General features: G+C 42.2%; 1 protein-coding gene across 2 annotated transcripts in view; it reads right to left on the bottom strand.

The window, feature by feature from the left end:
* The window catches only part of HMCN1 (hemicentin 1), a 482637-nt gene that overhangs the window by 154275 nt on the left and 303712 nt on the right, over window positions 1–24650 (bottom strand). For both annotated transcript variants that reach the window (XM_068240141.1, XM_068240142.1), the window contains exons 67-73: window positions 22891–22988; window positions 22270–22533; window positions 11633–11829; window positions 6987–7068; window positions 5724–5860; window positions 2852–2993; window positions 2612–2756 (exon numbers count right to left, since the gene is read on the bottom strand). In XM_068240141.1, the coding sequence (XP_068096242.1) occupies window positions 2612–2756; window positions 2852–2993; window positions 5724–5860; window positions 6987–7068; window positions 11633–11829; window positions 22270–22533; window positions 22891–22988 (1065 nt within the window). The remainder of the gene's footprint in view (window positions 1–2611; window positions 2757–2851; window positions 2994–5723; window positions 5861–6986; window positions 7069–11632; window positions 11830–22269; window positions 22534–22890; window positions 22989–24650) is intronic.

Here is a 24650-nt window from a genome sequence, read left to right as displayed (position 1 = left end):
AAGCTCATTTTAAATGTCTACAAAACTGTTTATCTTTTTCTACATGATTTGACCCTTCATTGCAGATGAAGGGAAGGGAAGAAAAAAGCCATGGCCTTCATAAATCTTAAAGAACAACTGAAGCGAGAGTTATATGGAGGCTGCCATATTTATTTCCTTTTAAGCAATAACAGTAGCCTGGCTATCCTGCTGTACTTCTGCCTCTAAGGCCGGCAACTCACTAGAAAGTGCAACGTGCTATCGTAATCAATAGCGATTTGTGATAGTGTTGTGCAAGCAATTTTGGGATCAATTTCCCTACTCTTATACAATTTAGTAGAATGGAAACGCTCCCAAAATGCTGCATGTCCTGTGATTGCGATTTCCTTAATCACAATCACTCTTGTGCAATCTGTCCCATCCATTTACATTGGCAGAGCATTTATGGAAATCGCTAGCGATTGATAATGATCCTTAAATGCTCAACCAAAAAACGCTTTAGTGGGTTCCAGGTCTCATACTTTTAGCCATTTTGTCAGATCTGATAAGATTAGCTACATGCTTGTTTCTGGTGTTATTCAGACACTACTGCCACCAAATAGATCAGCAGGGCTGCCAGGTAACTGGAATTGCTTAAAAGGAAATAAATGTGGCAGCCTCCATATGCCTCTCATTTTAGTTGACCTTTAAATTCATGACAATGTTCCCTACTTGGCACTGAATTTTTGAAACAGCCAACATATAGTACACGATAATAAAAATTCTCTTCACATCCATACATTTCATTAGAGACATAAGTTGCCCATCAATTGTGTAATCAACCAAATCTATGAAGTAGAAGGGTAAACTAAGTAAATATTTTGTTTTTTTATGGAAACTTTAGGTAGTCCCTCCTATTACATAGATTTGGTAATTTGATACAATCCAGATTGTATGATTAATGGGCCTTTGGTAATAGTCTGAAACATAGTAATTTTAATCTATAAATTTCATTGTTACATACTGTAGTTAGTTGATTTAAAAAAGACATCCACCCATCAAGTTAAATAATAATAATAAAAATCAGGAAAAATTAGGTACCCTTATGTCCTGTACATATCCCAGTTGATCCAGGTGAAGGCAAAAAGCTGACTCCAGGTGGCAGTCAGATAAAATCCATGGATCAACTCTGCTGGGAATTACCTAGTAATTTTAGCCGTGGATGTCCTTTAACTTCCTTCCGACCGCCTAACGTGGATGGGAGCTGCCAGGAGCTGCCAGGACCACCTAATGCCGATTGGTGTCAAGTCCTGGTGGCGGGGTTCAGCAGGGAATGCACACACGCATATGTGCATGTTCCCTGCTAAGTTACACAGCGGGGATCTGTGATCAGCCTGCCAGCCACGATCGGAGCTGGCAGGCTGTTAGAAAACCAACAACAACATTTGTACAGCACTGCGATCTAGTACAGCACTGTACAGGGGACAGTCCTGTCACTTAACTGTCCCCAGGAGTTGCTCACAATGTAATCCCTCTCATAGTGATCTCGCAGTCAGGGCCAATTTAGGGGAGAGAGAGGGATTGGGAAAAAAAGGGAATTTTTATTTTAAAAAATCTTAAAAAATTCATTTTTAAAAAATAAAAATCGCAGCAGCAATCAGAGACCACCCAAAAAATCCTCCATTAGTGGCAAGAAAAGGAGGTAAAATTCATCTGGGAGGTAAGTTGTATAAATGAGCAAACCGTTAAAGTGGCGAAGTGCTGAATTGTAAAAAATCACCTGTTCACCAGGGGGGTATAAACCTGTGGTCCTCAAATGGTTAATGCAAGGAAAGAATCCAGGCCTGCTATAGAATTTGCCATAACTACTTCCTGTGGTAAAATATTCAAGATATTAACTACTCTCAGGGCCCATTCACACTTAGAAATGCAAAACGCTGACGATTTTTGCCAGCGTTTTGCGGGAGTGATTTTTCAGTGGAAAAATCACTTAACACTGTGACGATTTTTCCCGCAATCGCGTTCATTGCTTCAATAGCACTGAAATGCGATTGCCGGGAAATCGCCTGAAAATGGTGCAGGCGGCGTGTTTGTGTTTCGCGATTTGGGGCGATTTGCGGCGATTAGCACAAATCGCCCGAGTAAGAATGGGCCCATAGAGTTTTATTACACTAGCGCTTTTTAAAAAGCGCTAGTGTTTGAGCGTTTTACCGTAATCGCGGCAAAACGCTCTAGTGTGAATGGGCACTTATTGTAAAGAACCCCTTCCTAAATAGATGGTAAAACCTATTTTCCTCCATGTGCAGATCATGTCCCCTTGTCCTGTGTACACGCCTAGGAACAAAAAAGCTCATCTGCCATGCTTTTGTACTGCACTCTAATGTATTTGTACATGTTAATCAGGTCAGCTGGACACCAGCTTGTAGATACTGTCCATGTGCAGTAGGCTACTAGGCTATTGCATTGTCTGTACACTAATGATTGTACACTCACTGCTACACTTCTTGGGCAGCCTTATTAAAAGTCCCCAAGACATAAGCAAGTTCTGTCACTCAATGTGTTATTGCCAGCTTTACGTAGAAGAATAACTATTAATGTAGCAATTTGATATGGAAAGTAAAGTTCATTTTTTTTTTCATTATTTACATCTGACCTCTCATTGTCTTCATGCAGAAAAGCTCCATTCCTTCTCCAGGAAATACGTGGGTATGGGACTCCAGTTGCAGAGCACTCCAAAGCAGCAGGCATGTTGATGGAAGTAGCCACTAAGTTAGGCCCCTGTTTTATTGATGGAGGAACTATTCAAACCAAAAGTATAATTTTAATTACTAAATAGCTATACAAATAAAACAACATTCTGCTGAAAGATACTATACCAAAGCACAAGTATTACCATATATATTTAGCGAAAATTCTCTGGTGGTTTTTCCAGCAATGTTACTAGCAATACAGGTGTAGCGCCCAGCATCCTCCAACTCTGCATTGTCTATATGCAGGAATCGTCCATCAGATTCAACATACACTCTGACACTTGGCTAAGGAGATGGAAATACATTGACACATAAATAAATTAAAAGTTAAAGACTGCTGTTCAGTTTATAGCTAAAAGTATAACACTAAGAAAATAAACTATAAAAAAACAAAAAAAACTAAAGGTGGCCATACACTTATAGATTTGCAGCAGATTCGACCATCAGATAGATTTCTGTCAGATGCCTGTCAGGTCGAATCCGACAGAAATCTATCTGATGTGTGCCACACACTAGGAACAGATTTCCAATAGATTTCAGGATGAAATCTATTGGAAATCTATTGTAAATTGATCTAAAGGCATTACTGCACCATTAGATCCAATGCAACTATATGGGCCAGCAGATCGACCTAGACCTTCCAACCTGTTAGATAGATCAAATCGATCGAAATCGGCCACAAATCGTTCGATTGAAAATCGATTTCTAATCGATCGATCGATTTGATCGAATCAACCGGTCGTAATCACAAGTTACTACAGATAACTCATGGTGACCCAGAACTCTTAACACTGTCAAAAATAGGGGCAAACATAAGAGAAAGTCACAAGGAAGAATAGTATGTTACAATGTATATGTTTTACCTTCTGCTGCCAACCTATATTTTCAACCACATAAAAAACATACACCATCAGAACTTTTCTAGAGCAGCTGCTATTCTCCAGAACTCATACCTTTCCCTCCCTCCTCACATTATTAGACACTCTTCTAACATGATCAAACATAGCAAAGAATTCTGAGTAAATGCAAGAATCATGCATTTTATTCAGCTTCAAAATGGTCAATCGAATGAAGGTGAGGTGGGATCAGGCATGTATCTACAGGTGTGGCAGGCCTAGCCCTTGCTACGGGCGCTATGCCTGCCCTTAGTGATGTAGAGGTTGCGGTTCTGTGGCTCCTTCTGTTCTGACTGTTTCAAAGACATGCTATTAGGGGCAGAGATTTGGGTACCAGATGAAACCTATTCTCATGGTGCAAGATTGTTGCTTTCAGATGTGCTGAAGTCATGGCAAATTTAGTGCACAGAGAAACAAGTGCCTCACCTGGGCTATTCCCCCAAGTGTATGTGTCTCTCCCACCCCATGCCCGTGGTGAGTGTTAAAGGGCCTATTTCCAATAGCCCTAAATCACGGACATTTCTGCATGTGATTTCAGATGTAGAGTCGCAGTCTATTAAAATCAATAGGTTGCATTCAAATCATAGAGAAAAAATAGTGGTGGCTGCAGTTTTCCCCCACCTTACCAAGACTTGATTGTCAAGTGTGTGTGTGTGTGTGTGTGTGTGTGTGTGTGTGTGTGTGTGTGTGTGTGTGTGTGTGTGTGTGTGTGTGTGTGTGTGTGTGGCGGGGGGAGTGTTCAAAATGTCAGTATTTTCCCTAAATACACCACTGGATGGGATTCACCTGACCTATTTTCAAGCTGCTTTAAACACTTCGGTCTATTTGGACGGATATATCCATCCAGATGGACTGCACAGCTGCGCGATCCCGTGCGCGCCCCTGGGGACCCTCCTGCCGCCTTTGGCTGCCCCCGAGATCAATGAATGGGAATACAGATCCCATTCATTGATCTGCGTTCCCCTAAGAAAAACCGACGGCTTTCTCCGGAAAGCCGCAATTTTTCTGTGTCCCACGTCACCCCTTCTGTTCCAGCAAGCGAGAGCTCTCGCTTGCAGGACGGAGAATCAAAAAGTTACTGTGGCCATCTTGTGGCCATATAGTAAAACTACATCTACATATATTTTTTTTAAATATACACAATAAATTGCATTTAAAATCCCCTGTTTAAATCTCCACTCTGAAAAAACCCAAATAAATTTTTTAATAAAAAAAAAAAAATTACAATAAAAAAAACATAAATAGTTACCTAAGGGTCTCATCTTTTTTAATATGCAAGTCAAGCAAGTGTATTACTATACTTTTTTAAATTATAAGATTGTAAATAGTGATGGATGCAAATAAAAAAAATGCACCTTTATTTCCAAATAAAATATTGGTGCCATACATTGTGATAGGGACATAATTTAAATAGTGTAACAACTGGGACAAATGGGCAAATAAAATATGTGGGTTTTAATTATGATAGCATGTAGTATTTTAAAGCTATAATGGCTGAAAACTGAGAAATAATGTATTTTTTAAATTTTTTTCTTAATATTCTCGTCAAAATGCATTTAGAAAAAAATAATAATTCTTAGCAAAATGTACCACACAAAGAAAGCCTAATTGGTGGAGGAAAAAACAAGATATAGATCAATTAATTGTGATAAGTAGTGATAAAGTTATTGGTGAATGAATGGGAGGTGAACGTTGCTCGGATGCATAAGGTGAAACGACACTGTAGGCTGAAGTGGTTAATGTACATAAAAATTGGTGTAATTCTGCATGGGCTTGGAAATATTTGCATCACTGAAGACAACACAAGTAAGTGAAAATTTGGAAGCAATGTAGGCACATGCAGCTACTGGACGATTTGGTCGCCACATACCAACACAAATATCGGCTATTGGGCGCCCAAAGCAGAAATTTGGCCGCCCGATAAATTATTTAATCATTCTCAAAGAAAGTAAATACAACAATGAAAATCTCACAATACTGGTTACATACAAAAAGAAAGACATTGGACATTTGTTACAAAATTCCATACCAAACCACAAAAATAAAATCAATATTTCATAATACATTTAGATGTCTGTAATAAATGTGTATGTATTTAAGGTTGAATAAAAAACTTTACCAGCAACAGTTTGTTATCCTTCAGCCATGAAATTTGTGGGGCAGGGAGGGCATCTGATTTACATTCCAAAGTAACTGTCTTATTTCTTAATGAAGTGATGTTATGGATTCCATTGATTCCTGCAATGCTTGGAAGCACTGAAAATAATAATAGGCTCAGATTATCATGCAAACAGACTTAAAATTGTAAGTTAATTGCATATAACAGGGACAAATTTGCTATATCTAGTAATGGGTGAAGTAATATTTTGTATGAATTGCATGCACTCTAGATCTTATCAGTTGTGTGCTATACAGAGTATTAAATTGATATTTGTACCCTAATCGGACTTAATACATATTTTGTGGGGAGACTTAGAAATAGTGTTATTTTGTAGTAAGTGTTTTGGGAAAAAGTAACTGATTGGTGAAGGGTTATTGAATTGATTGTTGTATGACTGTACTCACCTGCATGTACCTTTTGTGAGCATTACAAGACAAACATTGAGAAAAAGTAAAAGCAAGGTATAGTGCAGATCAGCGGAACCACTTAAAACGTATGTCCAGGTACTGCTTTCCTTGACTCCCTTCTCCCCATAACTTTACCTCTTTGTTTAGGGACACTGCTCCTCCTCAACTCACAAGCAAGGCTTTTGGGTGTGATGATACTGCTCCTCTAGACTAAACCATAGCTCTCTCCATGAACTTTTTATGGGGAGAAGGTGAATGTCACTATCCTTTGTGTCTAAATTGGACGCATGTGCATATCTGTATTTGATCATAAATTTTGTCGTTTTCATGGATGGATAAATGTCAACCTGTTTATTAATTTAAGTGTGTATTGTTGGATCGGTGTCTCTGAAAAAGATTTAAAAGTGACTAGTATTGTTTGTGCATTTTGTTAAGTGCAAAAATGTATTAGTGTAGTGTGTTCAATGTTACTGTGTGGCACTAAGTGTGGCACTTCAAGATTCGAACTGTCTGTATTTAGTATTGAGAGAAATTGAATAAATGTGGAGTCCTACCCATCTCTTTATTGCTGAATGAAATAAGAGGCTATAGAAGGGGAAAAGATATACACGTTATTCAATTATCGAAAGAGCTGGGGCAACCGAGTCAATCCTGCCTCTGATCTCAGAATAGGGCCTCCAGTGTTCCACCAGACTGTATATGGAGCTAAAAGATCTGGGTCAGCATCTCATCTTGTTTTGCATTTGGGATCAGATTTGGTGACAGGTTGGTGTCAGTTGTATAAACAGTCTTCAAAGAGCTTAGCTTAACTTACTGTGAACATTTATAGCAAATTCTTTTTTAGTATCTCCAGCGCTGTTTGAAACTAAGCAGGTATATAATCCTATATTTTCCTCCTAGAACCATTAAAAAATATAATTACAAAATAAATACTTTAATCATATAGGAAAATGAACAAAACAAAATTCAATGCATAGCGTCCAGACAAAAAAAACTCATAAGTAAAATAACCCAGTAAAGTAACAATACACATTAAAATATATACATACTGTATATGGTGGAATATCATAACATGCTGAGAAACCTGGTGCACCATTATAAAGATGGGACAACAACAGGTTTTCAACTGTAAGTGTTTAACTACAGGCATGAATATATCTGATACCGTGTTGGTTGTTAATAGAAGTTATTGGCAACAGTTGTTTATGATGGTGCCAAATTAAAGAGGCATGTTATCTGGCAGGGATCGGGATCCAATCCTTCATGCAACATTGCAGTGCCAACACTGTACAGACGCATCACTAGCCTAGCCGAGATTGTAAGCTTGCAAGGGCAGGCCTGTCCCCACCTTTTGTGTCTTGAAAATTATTATATTTTTTATTTATCATGTTACTTTTATCACTGTCATTACCAATTCTGTATTTTGTATCATTTTTGCATTTTGTCACTAATTATGTATCTTGTATATTGGTGTACACTATTGTCTGTATTATGTACCCCATGTTCGTTTCTTACTTTGTACAGCACCACGGAATATGTTGGCGCTTTATAAATCAATAATAAAAATAATAATAATAATATAGGCTAGTGACGTGTTATGTTGCTATATAGGTGAGGGGCAGAGGACTGACAGAGCAGTGCAAGGGTGATGTCAGGTGTGTGCCGGGGTAAGTGGGAAGGACAAAGCACCGGTTGAGACACTGGAGAGATTTGTACACAGGCTAGATTCTTGGCAAAGGTGGTAATCATCGGCTGCCTTGGCCAAGTTTCAACTAGTGTGTTTCAACTGCAGTTAACAGTGAGGCATATCAGTTGTAAAATTAAACAACCACAGGAGAAACATGCCACTATCAAAAGAACATACAGGCTTGGGAAAGTGGTAAGTGTTAGCAATGGAATAGGAGGTTTGGGGTTACTGGGTAGGGCAGGAACAAGTTAGTTTTAGCTCTTAGGATTATAAGGTTAAGGTTAGGTGTCAGAAAAAAGTAAACGTCAGAGAGAGATTAGACATAAGTGTACATTTAAGTACATATTTTAATGATCTGTCCCTGGAAAGATCATTTCAGGTGGGAGTTTGGGAGTGGCAACATACTGACATCCAGTGTGTACTCCTAATTGGAGAGGGGAGGAAGAGACATTGTGCAGATTCACAATGCAGGAACTTCCTTGAAAGTTCCCACAGGAAACAATGAGCATAGGGGACAGTGATAGAATAATACTAAGGAGGTTAGTGATACTGGTGGACACCTGTACACTCTTTAGATTTCTGTACAGAATGATTGATTGGCAAATCTAACATAGCTTAAAGAGAAAACGTGACCAAGAATTGAACTTCATCCTAGTAGCTGATAAACCCTTTCCCATGAAAAATCTTTTTCTTTTCACAAACGGATCATTAGGGGGCTCTGTATGGCTGATATTGTGGTGAAACCCCTCCCAGAGTGGGATGTCAGGACCGTGGTCCTGACAGTTTCTTGTCTGGGAACCTCATTGCATTGTGGGAAATAACAGCTGTTTACAGCTGGGTCCAACTACCATAAAAGCAAGTAGCATCTCCTTCCACTGACATCACCTGCCAGCAGTAAAAATGTCACCATGTGGTAAATGTCAGAATGTAAATCGGGAGAGGAAAAATTTACAATGGGCAAACACTGACTAAATCATTTATACATAATTATTGTAAAAATGAAGCACTTTTTTCATTACATTATTTTCACTGGAGTTCCTCTTTCAGGAAGGAATCAATATTAAGGGTGGAGGTTAGGTTTAGTCCTCAGGAAATGAGAGAAGCAAAGTTAGGCTTTTGGAAAGACATAGCAATTTATGTGGATCAGTTAGATCATTGTTCCCAAACCATGTCCTCAAGGCCCACCAACAGTGCATGTTTTGTGAAAATCCACACAGGTAGGTAATCGGCTCTGCTAAGACACTAATTACCTCCCTTGTGCATGTTTGTGGTTTTCTGCAAAACATGTACTGTTGGTGGGCCTTGAGTACAGGGTTGGGGAACTTTGAGTTAGATGATTCATAGGGGTAAGCATTTTATCCACTAATGAAACAACATTGCAAAGTCAATATATTAGAGTATCAGTAAATTGATTTTCCTGATACTTTTACTACAGCTATACACACATGCCAAATATAACATGTATCTTGAATATACTGTATATACTCGCATATAAGCCGACCCGCATATACGCCGAGGTAACCACTTTTCCCTCAGAATTAAGGGAAAAGTTATTGACTCGCATATAAGCCGTGGGTAGAAAATTAAGTGGCTCCTGAGTTTCAATAATCAAACTAAATGCAACAACCACCCCTAAATATGGCACAGACAGTATGCAGGAGCTGGCACCATACATCCAGTCCATCCAGTAATAATACTATTGTCAATTACCTTAACACACTATTGAGGCAGAGTCACACTGACAAGTTGCTGCTGTAGTTGATCACAGCACACATGCAAGACAGCCAGCACTCAGACAGTGGTGTGAAGAGATATTGAATATACACAGGGGATGTGTATAAAACTCCTGTGTGGACAGAAGGAGCACTCTGTGGGGGAGCTCAATTGGCTGATCAGGTCCTGAGTGGTGTGGTGCTGCTCTTGAAGTACCACTGGTCAGTGGTAATGGTGATCTGCACAGACATAAGGGAGCGTGGAGGAAGAAAAGGAGAGCACACCCAGAGTAGTGTGGTGATCCCTGCAAGCCTGCTGGGGAAAGATCTCCCCTGCATCAGTGACTAACCTGACCTCTATATGCCGGGGATACAGGCAGCTCCTCTTTCAGATCCTGGCAGTGGTAGTCCTGGCTTTGTGTGTCTAATCACGGACTGAGCAGTGCAAGGCTATGTCGGCAGTGCCACCGCGGATGGAGCAGAGAGGTGCCTGTGAGTGATGCCTGTGGGCTGGGATGGGCACGCTGTGTGCATCCACAAGATGGATATAGTGCGTGTCACTAGCAGAGATGCGTTTGGAGGCGCGCTCCTTCTGTGATCTCTCCAACGTCTTGGTTGGAGGAGCACTCCTTCTGCCCTGCCTCTCTCCTGCTTCTTCATTGGAGGAGCGCTCTTTCTGCTCTGCCTCCTGCTTCTTGATTGAAGGAGCGCTCTTTCTGTTCTCTCTCCTCCAACGTGATTGGAGGATCGCTCCTTCTCTAGCCTGAAGTGATGCTTTCCCGCGCCGCCCAATCCGCATTCCGTTTCTGCAATGCCCATCACTGCTCAACTCCTTGTCTGCTGTCCGGTCACTCAGGGGGGCACATTTTTTATGCTCAAAAATTCGGCTTATATGCGAGTATATATGGTATGTACCATAAAAACATCCAGGATAACATTATCTGATTGAAGCCTCCCTTATTTATTTACATGTTCATTTCAGTTAATAAGTAGTCAAGCAAAAGAGAGGGTAGAAAAGGTAAATTTATTGACTGAAGCACCTGTTCAGTTGGGCTATGCAATAGCCAAGCACTGGCACCCAAACATTACAACTACCAGAGAAGAATGTGAGTATTGGTTAGGCTTAGTGGTTAGGGGGTAAAGTGCCATTGTAGGAGCAATGATGATAAGTGGACAGGGGGTTAGGGGTGGATTTTATAACTTATTTTCGCAAGATAGTGGTAGGAATAAGCAACATTGGCAGGCAAGGGGGCTAGGATGAGGCATGAGGTAGGGATTTAGGCCAGGGGGAGTTTGGGTTTGATGTCAGGAAGGAATTACATGTAGGGAAACAGGGGTGGGGGATAGGGTTAAACATTAGGAAATGGTTTATGCTTGGATAAGAGGTTAGGGTCAGATCTTAGGAATGAGGAGGAGATCATTGAAGGATAGCCAACTGATGATAAGTTCAAAAAGCCATGTCACAAGCCTATAGTTGATAATGATTAATGATCCTGCAAGCATTCCAAGGACTCATTAAAAGTATCTGCTCTGCTGTTAGAGGGCAACAATTTGCAGCCCCTGTCCAGGTCAAATCAGACGATAGTTAGTGCTTCTAAAAAAATAAGTGCACTAATTGTGTGTACACACCTGCAAGGATCCTTGGTTTTCATACATCTATGACAGAAACAATTTATTTGCAAATCATAACGGTGTGGCTGCATGCTGAAAACTTAACCCTCCCCCCCCACAAAACTAGTTTCCAACATGTCAGCACTTCCTGCAGCCCTCTAGGTAAGGACTGCAAACATTTTCCTTGCAATACCAGACACTTTTTATAATACAGACCAGAACTGCAGGATTGCCTTTGTTTGCTTATGTCTAAGTAATCTCCAGTCCAGGAGAATCTTATTAAATAAGGTCAATAATGTATGAGGATGTTAGATGCAATAGACACAACAATCTACTGCCTTTGTAAAACGTGCAAATGATATATTTAGAAGACTATCATATATTTAATTTCTTAATGAAACAAAATCTATACATCACTCTGCTTTGGAGTTATTATTATTCATCTTTTACCTGTGCACTTGTTATTCTGAGTATCTGCCCTCCTTTTATAAAGTGCATATTGTCAGTCTGAGAAAGCAGCTGTCCATCCTTAAGCCAGTTTATTAAGGGAGGAGGAAATCCTGTAGCATGACAATGTAGATCCAGTTTCTTATTAACAATTACTGACAGTTGTACTGTGTTCTCTGATCCATTAACGTGTGGTGGCTCTGCAAAAAAAATAATATATAAAATTAAAAAAGAAAATCTCCAACCCCAAAATGGTTAACAATGTTTTGTTTTCAATGTCAGAGACCTAGGCCCGTTGCACACTGGATGCTGTGCGTCGCACCACGGTATTCTTCCCCGTCGCAAGGGACATGCAATGCCGTTGCAAAGTCTGCAGCCTGTTACTGCATGAACTGTGCCTACCTCACGAATCAGGCAATATTGTTAGTGAATGGGCAACGCAGTGAATGTGAACAATGGGAGCACAGTGTGCTGTTCATGCATAGACTGACGGGAATCCCAGTGACGTACTTCCTGCCCAGCAGGGAGTATATCACTAAGCCGGGGACAGCCATATGCACATGACCCTATTGCCGCACTGTGGCGCAGCGGATTTATGTGGGCTCCTCTGCTGCACGATCACCGCACCTTTTAGGTGTGCAACCGGCCTAAAGCAAGTGAGTGCAACTCCAGGCCTGATGCTAATTTGAGGGTAAAGATACATACGGTAGCAGGAAAAAAGGGCGCAGGACGAGGGTGGACGAAAAGGGCGCCACCATAGACTTTAATGCAATTATCGTTAATACAGCAAAAAAAGCAGAAAAAAGGGTGCTGCAAAAAATATTGTTAACAACATTAGAACATTACAGTTTTTGAAGTAGTTATTGTTTTAGAAGCTTGCAGCATTGCAGTGGCGTCCCTAGCGTCGAGCGGCAGGAGCGGCCCGCCCCGGGTGTCTTCAAGGTTGGGGGGTGACACCCGGAGCCCTGTGAAGCCGGCCGCCCCTGTGTTTTGATCTGCTGCTGCGGCGGCGGCCTGGGGTCTCACCCCCTGCATGGGCCTCGAGCTGGGCTTCCCCCGTGTTTCCCTCTCTCCCGTCAGACCTGCAGATCAGCGCGGCGAGAAGGGACAGACCTCCGATCAGCGTGGGACCCGGCGAACAGAGCAGCGCAAAGTATCCCCGACTACTTCATATGCGGAAGTGACGTCACTCGTCATCTCCTGCATATGAAGTTACTAGTGCGGCTGCTTTGCGCCGCTCTGTCACTGTCAGCTGGGTCCCACGCTGATCGGAGGTCTGTGTCCCTTTTCGCCCCGCTGATCTGCAGGTCTGACGGGAGGGAGGGGGAGGAGAGAGAGGGAGACACCGTACCTACCTACCTACCGCTACCTAGCTACAGCTCCACTGCTACTCCTCTATATACCTACCTAACCACCTACCCACTACTACTTAGCTAAACCCTACCTACCTATCTATCCACCCACACACTGCTACCTAGCTTCCTAACCACCCACTGCTACCTAATCACCCACTGCTACCAGGCTACCTAACCACCCACTGCTACCAAGCTAACCACCCACCCACTGCTACCAAGCTACCTAACCACCCACCCACTGCTACCAAGCTACCTAACCACCCACCCACTGCTACCTAGCTACCTAACCACCCACCCACTGCTACCTAACCACCCACGCACTGCTACCTAACCACCCACATACTGCTACCTAGCTACCTAATCACCCACCCACCCACTACTACTTAGCTAAACCCTACCTAACCACCCACACACTGCTACCTAGCTACCTAACCACCCACACACTGCTACCTAGCTACCTAACCACCCACACACTGCTGCCTAGCTACCTAACCACCCACACACTGCTGCCTAGCTACCTAACCACCCACACACTGCTGCCTAGCTACCTAACCACCCACACACTGCTGCCTAGCTACCTAACCACCCACACACTGCTGCCTAGCTACCTAACCACCCACACACTGCTGCCTAGCTACCTAACCACCCACACACTGCTGCCTAGCTACCTAACCACCCAAACACTGCTGCCTAGCTACCTAACCACCCACACACTGCTGCCTAGCTACCTAACCACCCACACACTGCTGCCTAGCTACCTAACCACCCAAACACTGCTGCCTAGCTACCTAACCTCACACCCACTACTACTTAGCTAAACCCTACCACCCACATACTGCTACCTAGCTACCTAACCAACCACCCACCCAATACTACTTAGCTAAACCCTACCTAGCTACCTAACCACCCACACACTGCTACCTAGCTACCTAACCACCCACACACTGCTGCCTAGCTACCTACTACTTAGCTAAACCCTACCTACCTATCTAACCACCTACACACTGCTACCTACCTAGCTACCTAACCACCCACACACTTCTACCTAACCACCCACATACTGCTACCTAGCTACCTAACCAACCACCCACCCACTACTACTTAGCTAAACCCTACCTAGCTACCTAACCACCCACACACTACTACCTAGCTACCTAACCACCCACACACTGCTGCCTAGCTACCTAACCACCCACACACTGCTACCTAACCACCCACACACTGCTGCCTAGCTACTTAACCACCCACACACTGCTGCCTAGCTACCTAACCACCCACACACTGCTGCCTAGCTACCTAACCACCCACACACTGCTGCCTAGCTACCTAACCTCCCACCCACTACTACTTAGCTAAACCCTACCTACCTATCTAACCACCTACACACTGCTACCTACCTAACCACCCACACACTGCTACGTAGCTAACCACCCACACACTGCTACTCATCTACATACCTACCTAACCACTGTACCTACCTAACCACCCACCCACTACTACTTACCTAAACCCTACCTACCTATCTAACCACCCACTGCTACCTACCTAACCACCCACACAGTGCTACCTAGCTAAACCCACACACTGCTACTCATCTACATACCTACCTAAAACCTACCTAACCACCCACTACTACTTACCTAAACCCAACCTACCTACCTAAGCACCCACACACTGCTACCTACCTACCTACCTAAAACCACACACTGCTACCTACCCACCCATCTACCGCCTGGGGACACCCTACTATCTGTAGTGGGGGCACCTTACTACCTATACTGGTGGCACCTTACCACCTATACTGGGGGAGGGGGGGGGGACTCCTTACCACCTATACTGGGGGCACCTTACAATCTATACTGGAGACACCTTACAACTTATACTGGAGACACCTTACCAACTATATTGGGAACACCTTAACACCTATACTGGCGGCACCTTACTACCTATACTGGAGACACCTTACTTATGGGACATCTGGCCACCTATACTGGGGGGTTGGTACCCACATTTTGCTATATAGTGGTGCCATGGCCACACCTACTTTGTCTCAGGGGAACGCACAATCTAATCCTGTCATAGTATAATGTCCTGCCATATAATTTATTTATTTAGCGCTGATATCTTCTGCATCACTTTACAAAGTACATAGGCATGTGGCACTTTCCTTAGAGGAGCTCATAATCTTATCCTACCATAGTCATAGTCTAATGTCCTACCATATTATTATTATGTACTAGTCACCTTAGCCTGTAAAACAGGCTAGGTCTGTCATAATTTTGGCACGCGCACGACACCCGCGGGGCACGCGCAACCGCCGGTCACACGCGCCCCCAAGACGCCCGTCGCGCACACACGCCTGCCCCTTCTGGTCCCGTCCTCCAGCTCTCGGCACCGTCGGCTGTGTCTCTGCGTCTTGTCCCTGCACATGCGCAGTGCTAAAATGCACTGACACAGGGACAAAAACGGACGCAGAGACATTTGCCAATTATGTATAGAGATTTATATAGCACTGACATCTTCTGCAGCACTTTACAGGGTACATAGTCATGTCACTGACTGTCCTCAGAGGAGCTCACAGTCTAATCCTACCATAGTCATAGTCTAATGTCCTACCATATTATTATTATGTATTTATATAGCACTGACATCTTCTGCAGCACATTACAGAGTACATAGTCATGTCACTGACTGTCCTCAGAGGAGCTCATGATCTAATCCTACCACTGTCTAGCTGTCACGCTTACTACCTTTCCTTTTTTGGGGGGGGGGTTGTCTGTGGATAATCAGCACCGGGTGTCAAATACCCTAGGTACGCCACTGCAGCATTGTAGTTTTTGTCATATTATTTTGTTTATATGTACAGATTTTACGTTATCAAAGATATTATCGTTTCTATGTGTAAAAGGGTGTTTCTGCAGAGGGAGTGGTTAGGGTTAGGCACCAACCGGGCAGCAGTTAGTTTTAGGCAACCACCACACAAGCAAACACGGGGTTTTATGTGAACAGTTCCTTTTTAATCTTCAGTCAAAAATCTCTTCAGAGTTGCGGACAAGAGGTATGGGTACACTTTCAGAGTTCCAAATTACACAAGAGACTGCCTGACACGTGTTTCACGGCCAAAAGCCGCTTCATCGGAGGCATACTGTATACAATCATCTGTTAAAAAACATGCAATATATACTGTATGAGTCTCAATACATACCACTGTAGATATACGCGTATGTCAGCATATATCGGCCAATAAAATATATGTAAATCTGTCTTACCTACAGTGGACCAAGGAAATGTATAGCCGCAATCTATAAAAATGCAACTATACAATAAGCTAAGGGGCTCAAAAAACACCCCCAGCACCAGATGTGTAAAGAACCCTAATAAAAGGGCAATCGTGATACCGTACTCAGTGTACATGCATTGTGACTATATAGACAGCCGTATGCCCCTACATAGGCAGAGTGTACCACAATACTTGTTTATCCAGACATATCCAAAGCCATCTGATTATAAATGGAAATAAAAATAGAAATAGAAACAGCGCATTTGTGTCAGCATAGATCCAAATATATAGGACCCATATATAGCATCCTTCACTTGTGCACTGTATACACCAGCAATAAAGGTATTCCAGCAGGAACTAGCCATGTGAACTGTGAATAGATAAGTGCACTATAGGATGCAGAACCATTCACCAAAAATACATCTATGAGATTCCCATACCTAAGATCCTAGAAATAAACCAATGTGGTATATAAAGTTCAAATCAATATGATCAATAAAGCCTTTCCATAGGAAAACCGTGTATTACCTGTGTTCAGATTAAAAGAAACCTTCAGCAACGACTCCATGTATGCAGCGCATCCATAGACTAACAGGAAGCGCTGTCTGACCCCCCACGTGGGTACATAAGGCAAATCGAACCACTCTCCTATCTATATTACCTCCTCTAATGTTGGGGTGCACTCTATCCAAAACCGCAAATGTAATGTTTTTAGGATTTCCTTCATGGGCTTCAATCTGGTGTTTAGTTATAGCATATTTCTCACCTTTTTTACCTGTATCATATAAGTGCTCATATATCCTCTCCTTAAACTCTCTTTTAGTTTTTCCTATATAGAACGCATTACATTTACATATCCCAATATAAACCACAGCCGTGGGACTGCAGTTAGCGTAATGTCTCAGTTTAACTCTAGAATCTCTGGCCTTGATCTCTACACTCTGTCCTTTATATATATATTGGCAGTATGGGTACCTCCCACAGCCATACGTACCTCTTGTTTTACACGGTTCACCACGTGAGCTACCCTGATAATGACTATTCATAATGTGAGCCCCTATGGTTCTAGCTCTTCTTAAGATAACCCTGGGGTATTTCGGTACCACCTTTTTCCAGTGTTTTGTCTTGTCTCAAAATTGGCCAGAATTTGTTTAGGGGTTGTTGATGATCTTATGTTCCTCACAATGGCCTCAATTCACTAAGCTTATCTCCTGTCTTTAATAGCTCTTCTAGAGTTGTTACCATGGTGATAAGGCATGTAGTATTCAGGAAACATTTTACCTCAGGCAAACCTAAAGTTAACTCTTCTGTCTTTAAGTTAACTCTTCAATCCTTAAAATAACTCCAGAGTTAAAGACAGGCTGTTTATTAAGTGCATGTGAAAATAACTACAGAGGTGGTAAATTAACTACAGAGGAGGTAACTTAACTACAGAGGAGGTAACGTAACTACAGAGGAGGTAACTTAAGGAATGAAGAGATAAGATAACTCTCTCTTATGTGGAGGTAAGTTTTCTCTTGCCTTATTATCTCCAGCATGATCTTAGTGAATTGAGGCCAATATGTGGTTATCATTGATAGGGAGTAATCTTCTCTTTGATGTCTCACTTGACTATTCTTTTTTCCATAAAGAAGCTCCTTCTTATCTAGGGTGACTGTTCTGTTATAGCCCCATTTCAAAATCTTTTTAGAGTATCCTCTCTTTAGAAGCCTCGTTTGCAGCTGTTTTTCTTCTATCTGGAAGCTCTTGAAATCTGTACAATTTCTACGGATTCTCACATATTGGGAGTATGGTATACTGTTGATAGTGTTAATGGGGTAAGCACTATCTGCCCTTAGAATGGCGTTTGTGGCTGAAGGATGAGTTCCCTCATCCTGCTTTAAGATTTTGAAATCAAGGAATTCTAGTTCTGTTTGATTAAATTTATATGTGAATTTAAAATTCCACTCGTTAACATTCAACCAAATCACAAAGTCATGGAGTTCATTTTCAGTGCCCTCCCAAAAGAAGAACACATCATCAATACATCTATGGCAAATAGATATTAGATGCATAAAATCATACCCATCTTGCAAAGATCTCCTCTTCCCACCCCCCCTTCACCCCCAGGTACAGGTTAGCATAAGACGGGGCACACGTGGTCCCCATCGCTGCTCCCTGCACCTGGAGGTAATGGGCCCCCCAAAAACAAACACATTGTGGGTAAGTAAAAAGTATAACAGGTCAACGACAAAAGTGTTCAGTTCTTAAAATTCCATGCCCATTTTGTTCAAAAATCTATACACATCTATACAATCCCTCTACATCTAGAGATACCAATAAACTGGTTTTTGGCACATGCATCTCATCCAGAATAGTCAATAGATGGGATCTATTATTGACATATGACGGTAAACCAGTTACATGTGGCATTAAATGAATGTCAATGTATTTACTAATATTTTCTGTCAGTGAGCCATGACCCGCCTCAATGGGGAGTCCAGGTGGGTCCAACAGGGACTTATGCACTTTTGGTGTGCAGTAAAAAGTAAGGGTACATGGAAATTCTACAGTTAGTCATTAATGAGACCACCCCTGGCTTTAGTGAGGATGTCATCAAGTTCTTTATTATATTGAATGGTCACATTTATCCTACGGTAGTTATCTTGATTACATAGTAATTTCATACACATTTTCTCGTAGTCCTCATTGTACATAATGACAAGGTTTCCACCTTTGTCATATGGTTTCACTGTAAGATGTTTCCTATTTTTTATTTCTTCTAGTGCTCTGCCTTTGAGGGGATCTAAATTGGGTATGGCTATAGATGTTTTAGAGTGTTTGATTATATCCTCCATCACAGTATTGATAAACATACCAATGCTGTGACAATTTTAAGTATTTGGGAAATATTTAGATCTTATTTTCAATTTAGAATAATCAATGTTGACTGCATTTGTATTAGAGGAGCTTTCAACCAAAAGTTCTTCAAGCTCTATACAGGCCTGAATATCTATATCGCTCCACCCTACCGGGTATTCTCTGTTATCTTTACCCATGGTGGCTCTAAGGCCCGGTTCACACTTGCGGTGGCCCTCCGGAATCGCCGTGCCGGAGCCGCACCGCTTGCAGAACGGACGGAACGGACGCACGGCATAGCAATGAAAGCCTATGCGTCCGTTCACATGCGTCCGTTCTGCCGAACCGGAGCCGGACCGGATCCGGGCCGGATCCGGACTCCGGCCTCCGTTCCAACATGCGCTATTTTTTCATCCGGCTCCTCCGGCAGCCGTATCCGGGGCGGAGCCGGACTGCACCATCCGGCCAATACACACCAATGGGAACCGGAGAGCGCACAACACACTGGCTGAGAAATCCGGATGTTCTACCCCACTTCCTATGGGGATTGTTGCGGCGATATTGGATGGGGACACATGGGCAAGCATTTTGAAGTGGAGCAGCACAGCTGGATCCGGATCCGGAGATGTTGGCAGCATGTTGGAGGTGGAGGTGAGTGCTAAACAGCGGAGGGCCTGATTCCACAGGTCCCCCTTCTGCTGACCTCCCAGACCCCAACATTTTTTTTGTTTTTAACGTAATTTTGCCAAACGGATCCGGATCGCATCCTGATGGACACCTGATGCAACCTGACCGGATCCGGATCGGATCCGGATCAGAACCGTACGGTTCCGATCCGGATCCGGTCCGGATCCGGTCAGGTCATCCGGTCCGTTTGGCAAACAACCGCTAATGTGAACCGGGCCTAATATACACTTTCCGGAGAAAAAGTTGTAAATCAAACATTACTGCAAAAAAAGTCAATTTTATTTGTAGGACAGAAATTCTTGAAATTCTAGAGAATTCTTGGTCAGTCAAATTTATAATCTGCATTTCATCATCCTTATCATCATCAATGGAGTTCTCGGAGGATATATCCTCAGTCAATCTATCACCTAGCACAGTTAGGTCAGTTTGGGATAAAAATGCTACATTACCACTTTCTTTATGGGTTGTATGCCAACTGTTGGAGCCTCCTGTCCCAAAACAGATGCACCCGCTGAATTATTGCTATGCTCTCTTGTAGCTTTATATACCACATTGGTTTATTTCTAGGATCTTGGGTATGGGAATCTCATAGATGTCTCTTTGGTTAATGGTTCTGCATCCTATAGTGCATTTATCCATTCACAGTTCACCTGGCCAGTCCCTGCTGGAATACCTTTATTGCTGGTGTATACAGTGCACAAGTGAAGGATGCTATATATGGGTCCTATATATTTGGATCTATGCTGACACAAATGCGCTGTTTCTATTTCTATTTTTATTTCCATTTCTATTTCTGTTTATAATCAGATGGCTTTGGAAAAGTCTGGATAAACAGGTTATGCATATATCTTACACCATGGTGTTATGGATCTTTCTTTGTAAAATGAGGTTCTTTATGTGGCACTAGTATTGTGGTACACTTTGCCTATGTAGGGGCATACAAGCTGTCTATATAGTCACTATGCAGTACGGTATCATGATTGCCCTTTTATTAGGGTTCTTTACACATCTGGTGCTGGGGGTGTTTTTCTTGTTTATTTTTGAGCCCCATAGCTTATTGTGTATTTGCATTTTTATAGATTGCGACTATACATTTCCTTGGTCCACTGTGGGTAAGACAGATTTACATATATTTTATTGGCCAATATATCCAGACATACGCGTATATCTACAGTGGTATGTATTGAGACTCATACAGTATATATTGCATGTTTTTTAACAGATGATTGTATACAGTGTGCCTCTGAGGAACAGCTGTTGGCCGTGAAACATGTGTCAGGCGGTCTCTTGTGTAATTTAGAACTCTGAAAGTGTACCCATACATCTTGTCCGCAACTCTGAAGAGATTTTTGACTGAAGATTAAAAAGGAACTGTTCACATAAAACCCCATGTTTGTTTGTGTGGTGGAACTCTAATATTTAGGGGTGGAACAGATGTTTACATATATATACTGTTTTATAGTGTCTGTAGTTTTAGGCAACACCAGTGGGGTGGTTAGGGTTAGGCACCACCAGGGGGGTGGTTTGGGTTAGGCACCACCATGGGGGTGGTTAGGGTTAGGCACCACCGAGGAGGTTAGGGTTAAGCACCACTGGGGGGGGGGGTAATTAGGGTTAGGCACCACCGGGGTGGTAATTAGGGTTAGGCGCCACCAGGGGAGTGGTTAGTTTTAGGCAAAACCAGGGGAGGGTTTTGTGTGAGAGTAGGGTTGGGTTAAGTTGTATTGTTGAATTATGTAACGATTTTTAACGTTAATATCTTTTCATTATTATTTCCCGTCTGTAATTACAATGGTCGTTAACCAAGTTTGACAATGATGTTTATCATTATCAGATTTCGTTATCCACCCGCACCATTTCGTTATCAAACAAGCCCTTTTTTCACTGCGCCCTTTTTTCATGCACGCATACATACCTTGTGCAAGTAAACTGTTGGTGTTAATCATCCAAACATTGTCAGCTAAACCGTATACTAAGGTTATACCTATAAGGCATTAAAAATGATTAATTTGCCTAATGCAATAAAACGTTTTACTTATGCATGATGAGGATGCTGCTGTTAGTCATTTTGGTGGCCAATTTCTGTTTCTTTTTATGAGCTTTCTTCAGCCCCACATATCACTAATCTGCCCATTGCAGCTATAAATTACCCATTTCAGTTTCCAGTAAGAAACTAAACTGCTGGTTGTTATGTGCTGACCAAAGTTTTGCAGGGGGGCGCAGTAAGTTCTAGTTACGCCACTGGTTAAGGATACAGCACAATAACTTCTACACAATAAGCTTTCACTTTACTTCTTTAGACCAGTGAGTAAAAAAAATAAAGTCTGTAACTGTAAAAAGTTGTTCACTAACTTTTAGTAATTAATACCAATCATATAAACAAGAAAACATCCATGAGTATAATTTATAGGCAAGTGTACCATATGATGTACAATTATAGACGTTTGAATAGGTCTGCATGTAGTAATTAGTAAACTTACCCAGAACATTGAGGATGAAATGTTTGCTAACACTGCCAGCCTCATTGGATGCAGTGCATGTATATCTTCCAATGGCATCCATGTCAGTATTCAGAATCTGAAAGACCATTCCTCTGCTGTGCACATGATCAATAGCTTTTCCATCTTTTAACCACAATATTTGGGGTTCTGGAAGCCCATCAGCATTGCACCTCAATGTGGTGGGATTACCTTTGATGGTGGTCAAATGTTCAGTTATATGGGCTCCATTCATAGTTGGTGGCACTGTAGAAAGAAACACTTTTATCAGAATATGAGAAAGAAGCCTACAAAATGATTCACATAAAAATGCACAGCAAGGGGGTGAACTGAATGGTAGACAGTAGATGTGGTGTGTAAAATACACAGCATACAGGTATCCCCGGGGCAGTGTTTGGATTAGCAATTTCAGAGTTATTTAATGTATTAATCTTATAAGTAAACTTATCATTTTATTTGTGATTTTATGACACTCTCCAAATACACATTAACATCAACAGTATCCCAAAAACTGTCCCCCAAAAAAGTATTCACTGCAACTAAGTGTTAAAAATGATTCATATTTTTGTTTTCACTGAATTATGTTGTAATTTGATTACTTACCATTAACTTTCAAAATATAAAGTTTTTCATCAACTCCAGCCCTGTTTGAAGCTACACAAGTGTAGGTCCCTTCATCAAATTTCTGTATTCTTGAAATTCTGCAAAACAGTTCAAATAATGGAAAACATTGCTTGAAAGTTGTGTAAACGTGTTGAAATTAGTTAATACACACACCGAGAAGACAAAAGGAACCCTAAGGCTGGATTCACACATAATTCTGCATGTCCACTTACTGCCCATATAATTCTATGAGCCTGTTCACAGTACTGCATTGTAACTGATCACATTATTCTAACTCACTGCATGCAAGCTATATATTAAAGTGGTCTGAAAGCCAGCATTTCTACTTTGCTCTAAAATATTCCTTACAGCTTTAAAGCTACTATCCCAGAAAAAAATGGTATTGGAACATCAATGAAATAGTTAAACAAAGCACTTTGTTCTGCTATTCAGCTTCAAATCCGCATCCAGACTGGAGATAACAGTGTCTTTGTTTACATTCTAAATAAGATCATGCTGGAGATAATAAGGCAAGAGGAAACTTACCACCACACATCGATCTTGTTTTATTAAAGAGAATCTGTACTCTAATATTCTTACACTAAAAAGCATACCATTCTATTCCTTATTTTCTCCTGTGCCCCTCTGTGCTGTTTCTGCCACTCTCTGCTGCAATCCTGGCTTGTAATTAACAGTTTTAGGCAGTGTTTACAAACAAACTAACCAGCTTGTAGTAGGCTCACATAAACAGAGTGTGTGAGTCATACAGAGTGTGCAAGGGGCCTGCAGAGGGCGTGTAAAGCTTCTGCTAATGACAAGCAGTGCAGCACATTCCACACTTTCCAGCCTTAGCCCGACAGACACGACAGAGGAAAGGAGATACGATTTAATACAGAGACAGTGCAATTAGGAAAGGCTGCAGTAAGCCAGAGCACATTAGAACAGGCATAGGAACTTATAGGATAGAAGAACTAAGGCTGAAAAATGTGTTACAGAGTCTCTTTAACCTCCTTAGCGGTAACCCCATGCTGGACACCGGGTAAGCCCCTGCTGGGCCGATTTGCATCATTTTTTTCAAACACGCAGCTAGCACTTTGCTAGCTGCGTGTTTGGTCCGATCGCCGCTGCCCACCGCCGATGCGCCGCTACCTGACGCTATACAGGCCCCCCCCCCCACATACCCCTTGCGCAGCCTGGCCAATCGCCGCCAGGCTGCGCTATGGGGTGGATCGGGATTCCCTGTGATGTCACGACGTCCATGGCGTCGATGACGTCACTCCATTCGTCGCCATGGCGACGGGGGAAGCCCTCAAGGAAATCCCGTTCAGAACGGGATTTCCTTATGGGCAAGCGGCGCCGGTGGCGATTGGGCATTACGAGGGGATGCCACAGGGAGGGGGGAAGCATGTAGCTAGCGCTAGGCTAGCTACATGCTAAAAAAAAAAAAAGGAGGAAAAAACCCTCCCGCGGCCGCGCAGTCGCACAATTCATACCACCAGGGAGGTTAAGGCATAGAGATAAGCTTTCACAGGGAGAGAGTTATCTTATCTCTTCAGTCCGCGGAGCCTAAAGAGCTGAGGAGACGCTGGAGGATCCTGTGTTGTGTTTTTATATGCGCATGTTTTACTGCAAAATTGTAAGTGCACTACTTTTTATTATCTATTAAAACCAAACGGAATTATGCTATGGTCGGCTTTGTTTGAGTCCTAGGAAGCTCTCTATCTTCAGCATTGGAGTTAAATCAACAATAACAAGCTATA

The sequence above is a fragment of the Hyperolius riggenbachi genome, chromosome 6, assembly GCF_040937935.1.
Source record: "Hyperolius riggenbachi isolate aHypRig1 chromosome 6, aHypRig1.pri, whole genome shotgun sequence".
Taxonomy (NCBI): Eukaryota; Metazoa; Chordata; class Amphibia; order Anura; family Hyperoliidae; genus Hyperolius; species Hyperolius riggenbachi.
Note: the sequence above shows the minus strand (reverse complement) of the source record. Positions and strands in the feature narration are given on the sequence as shown.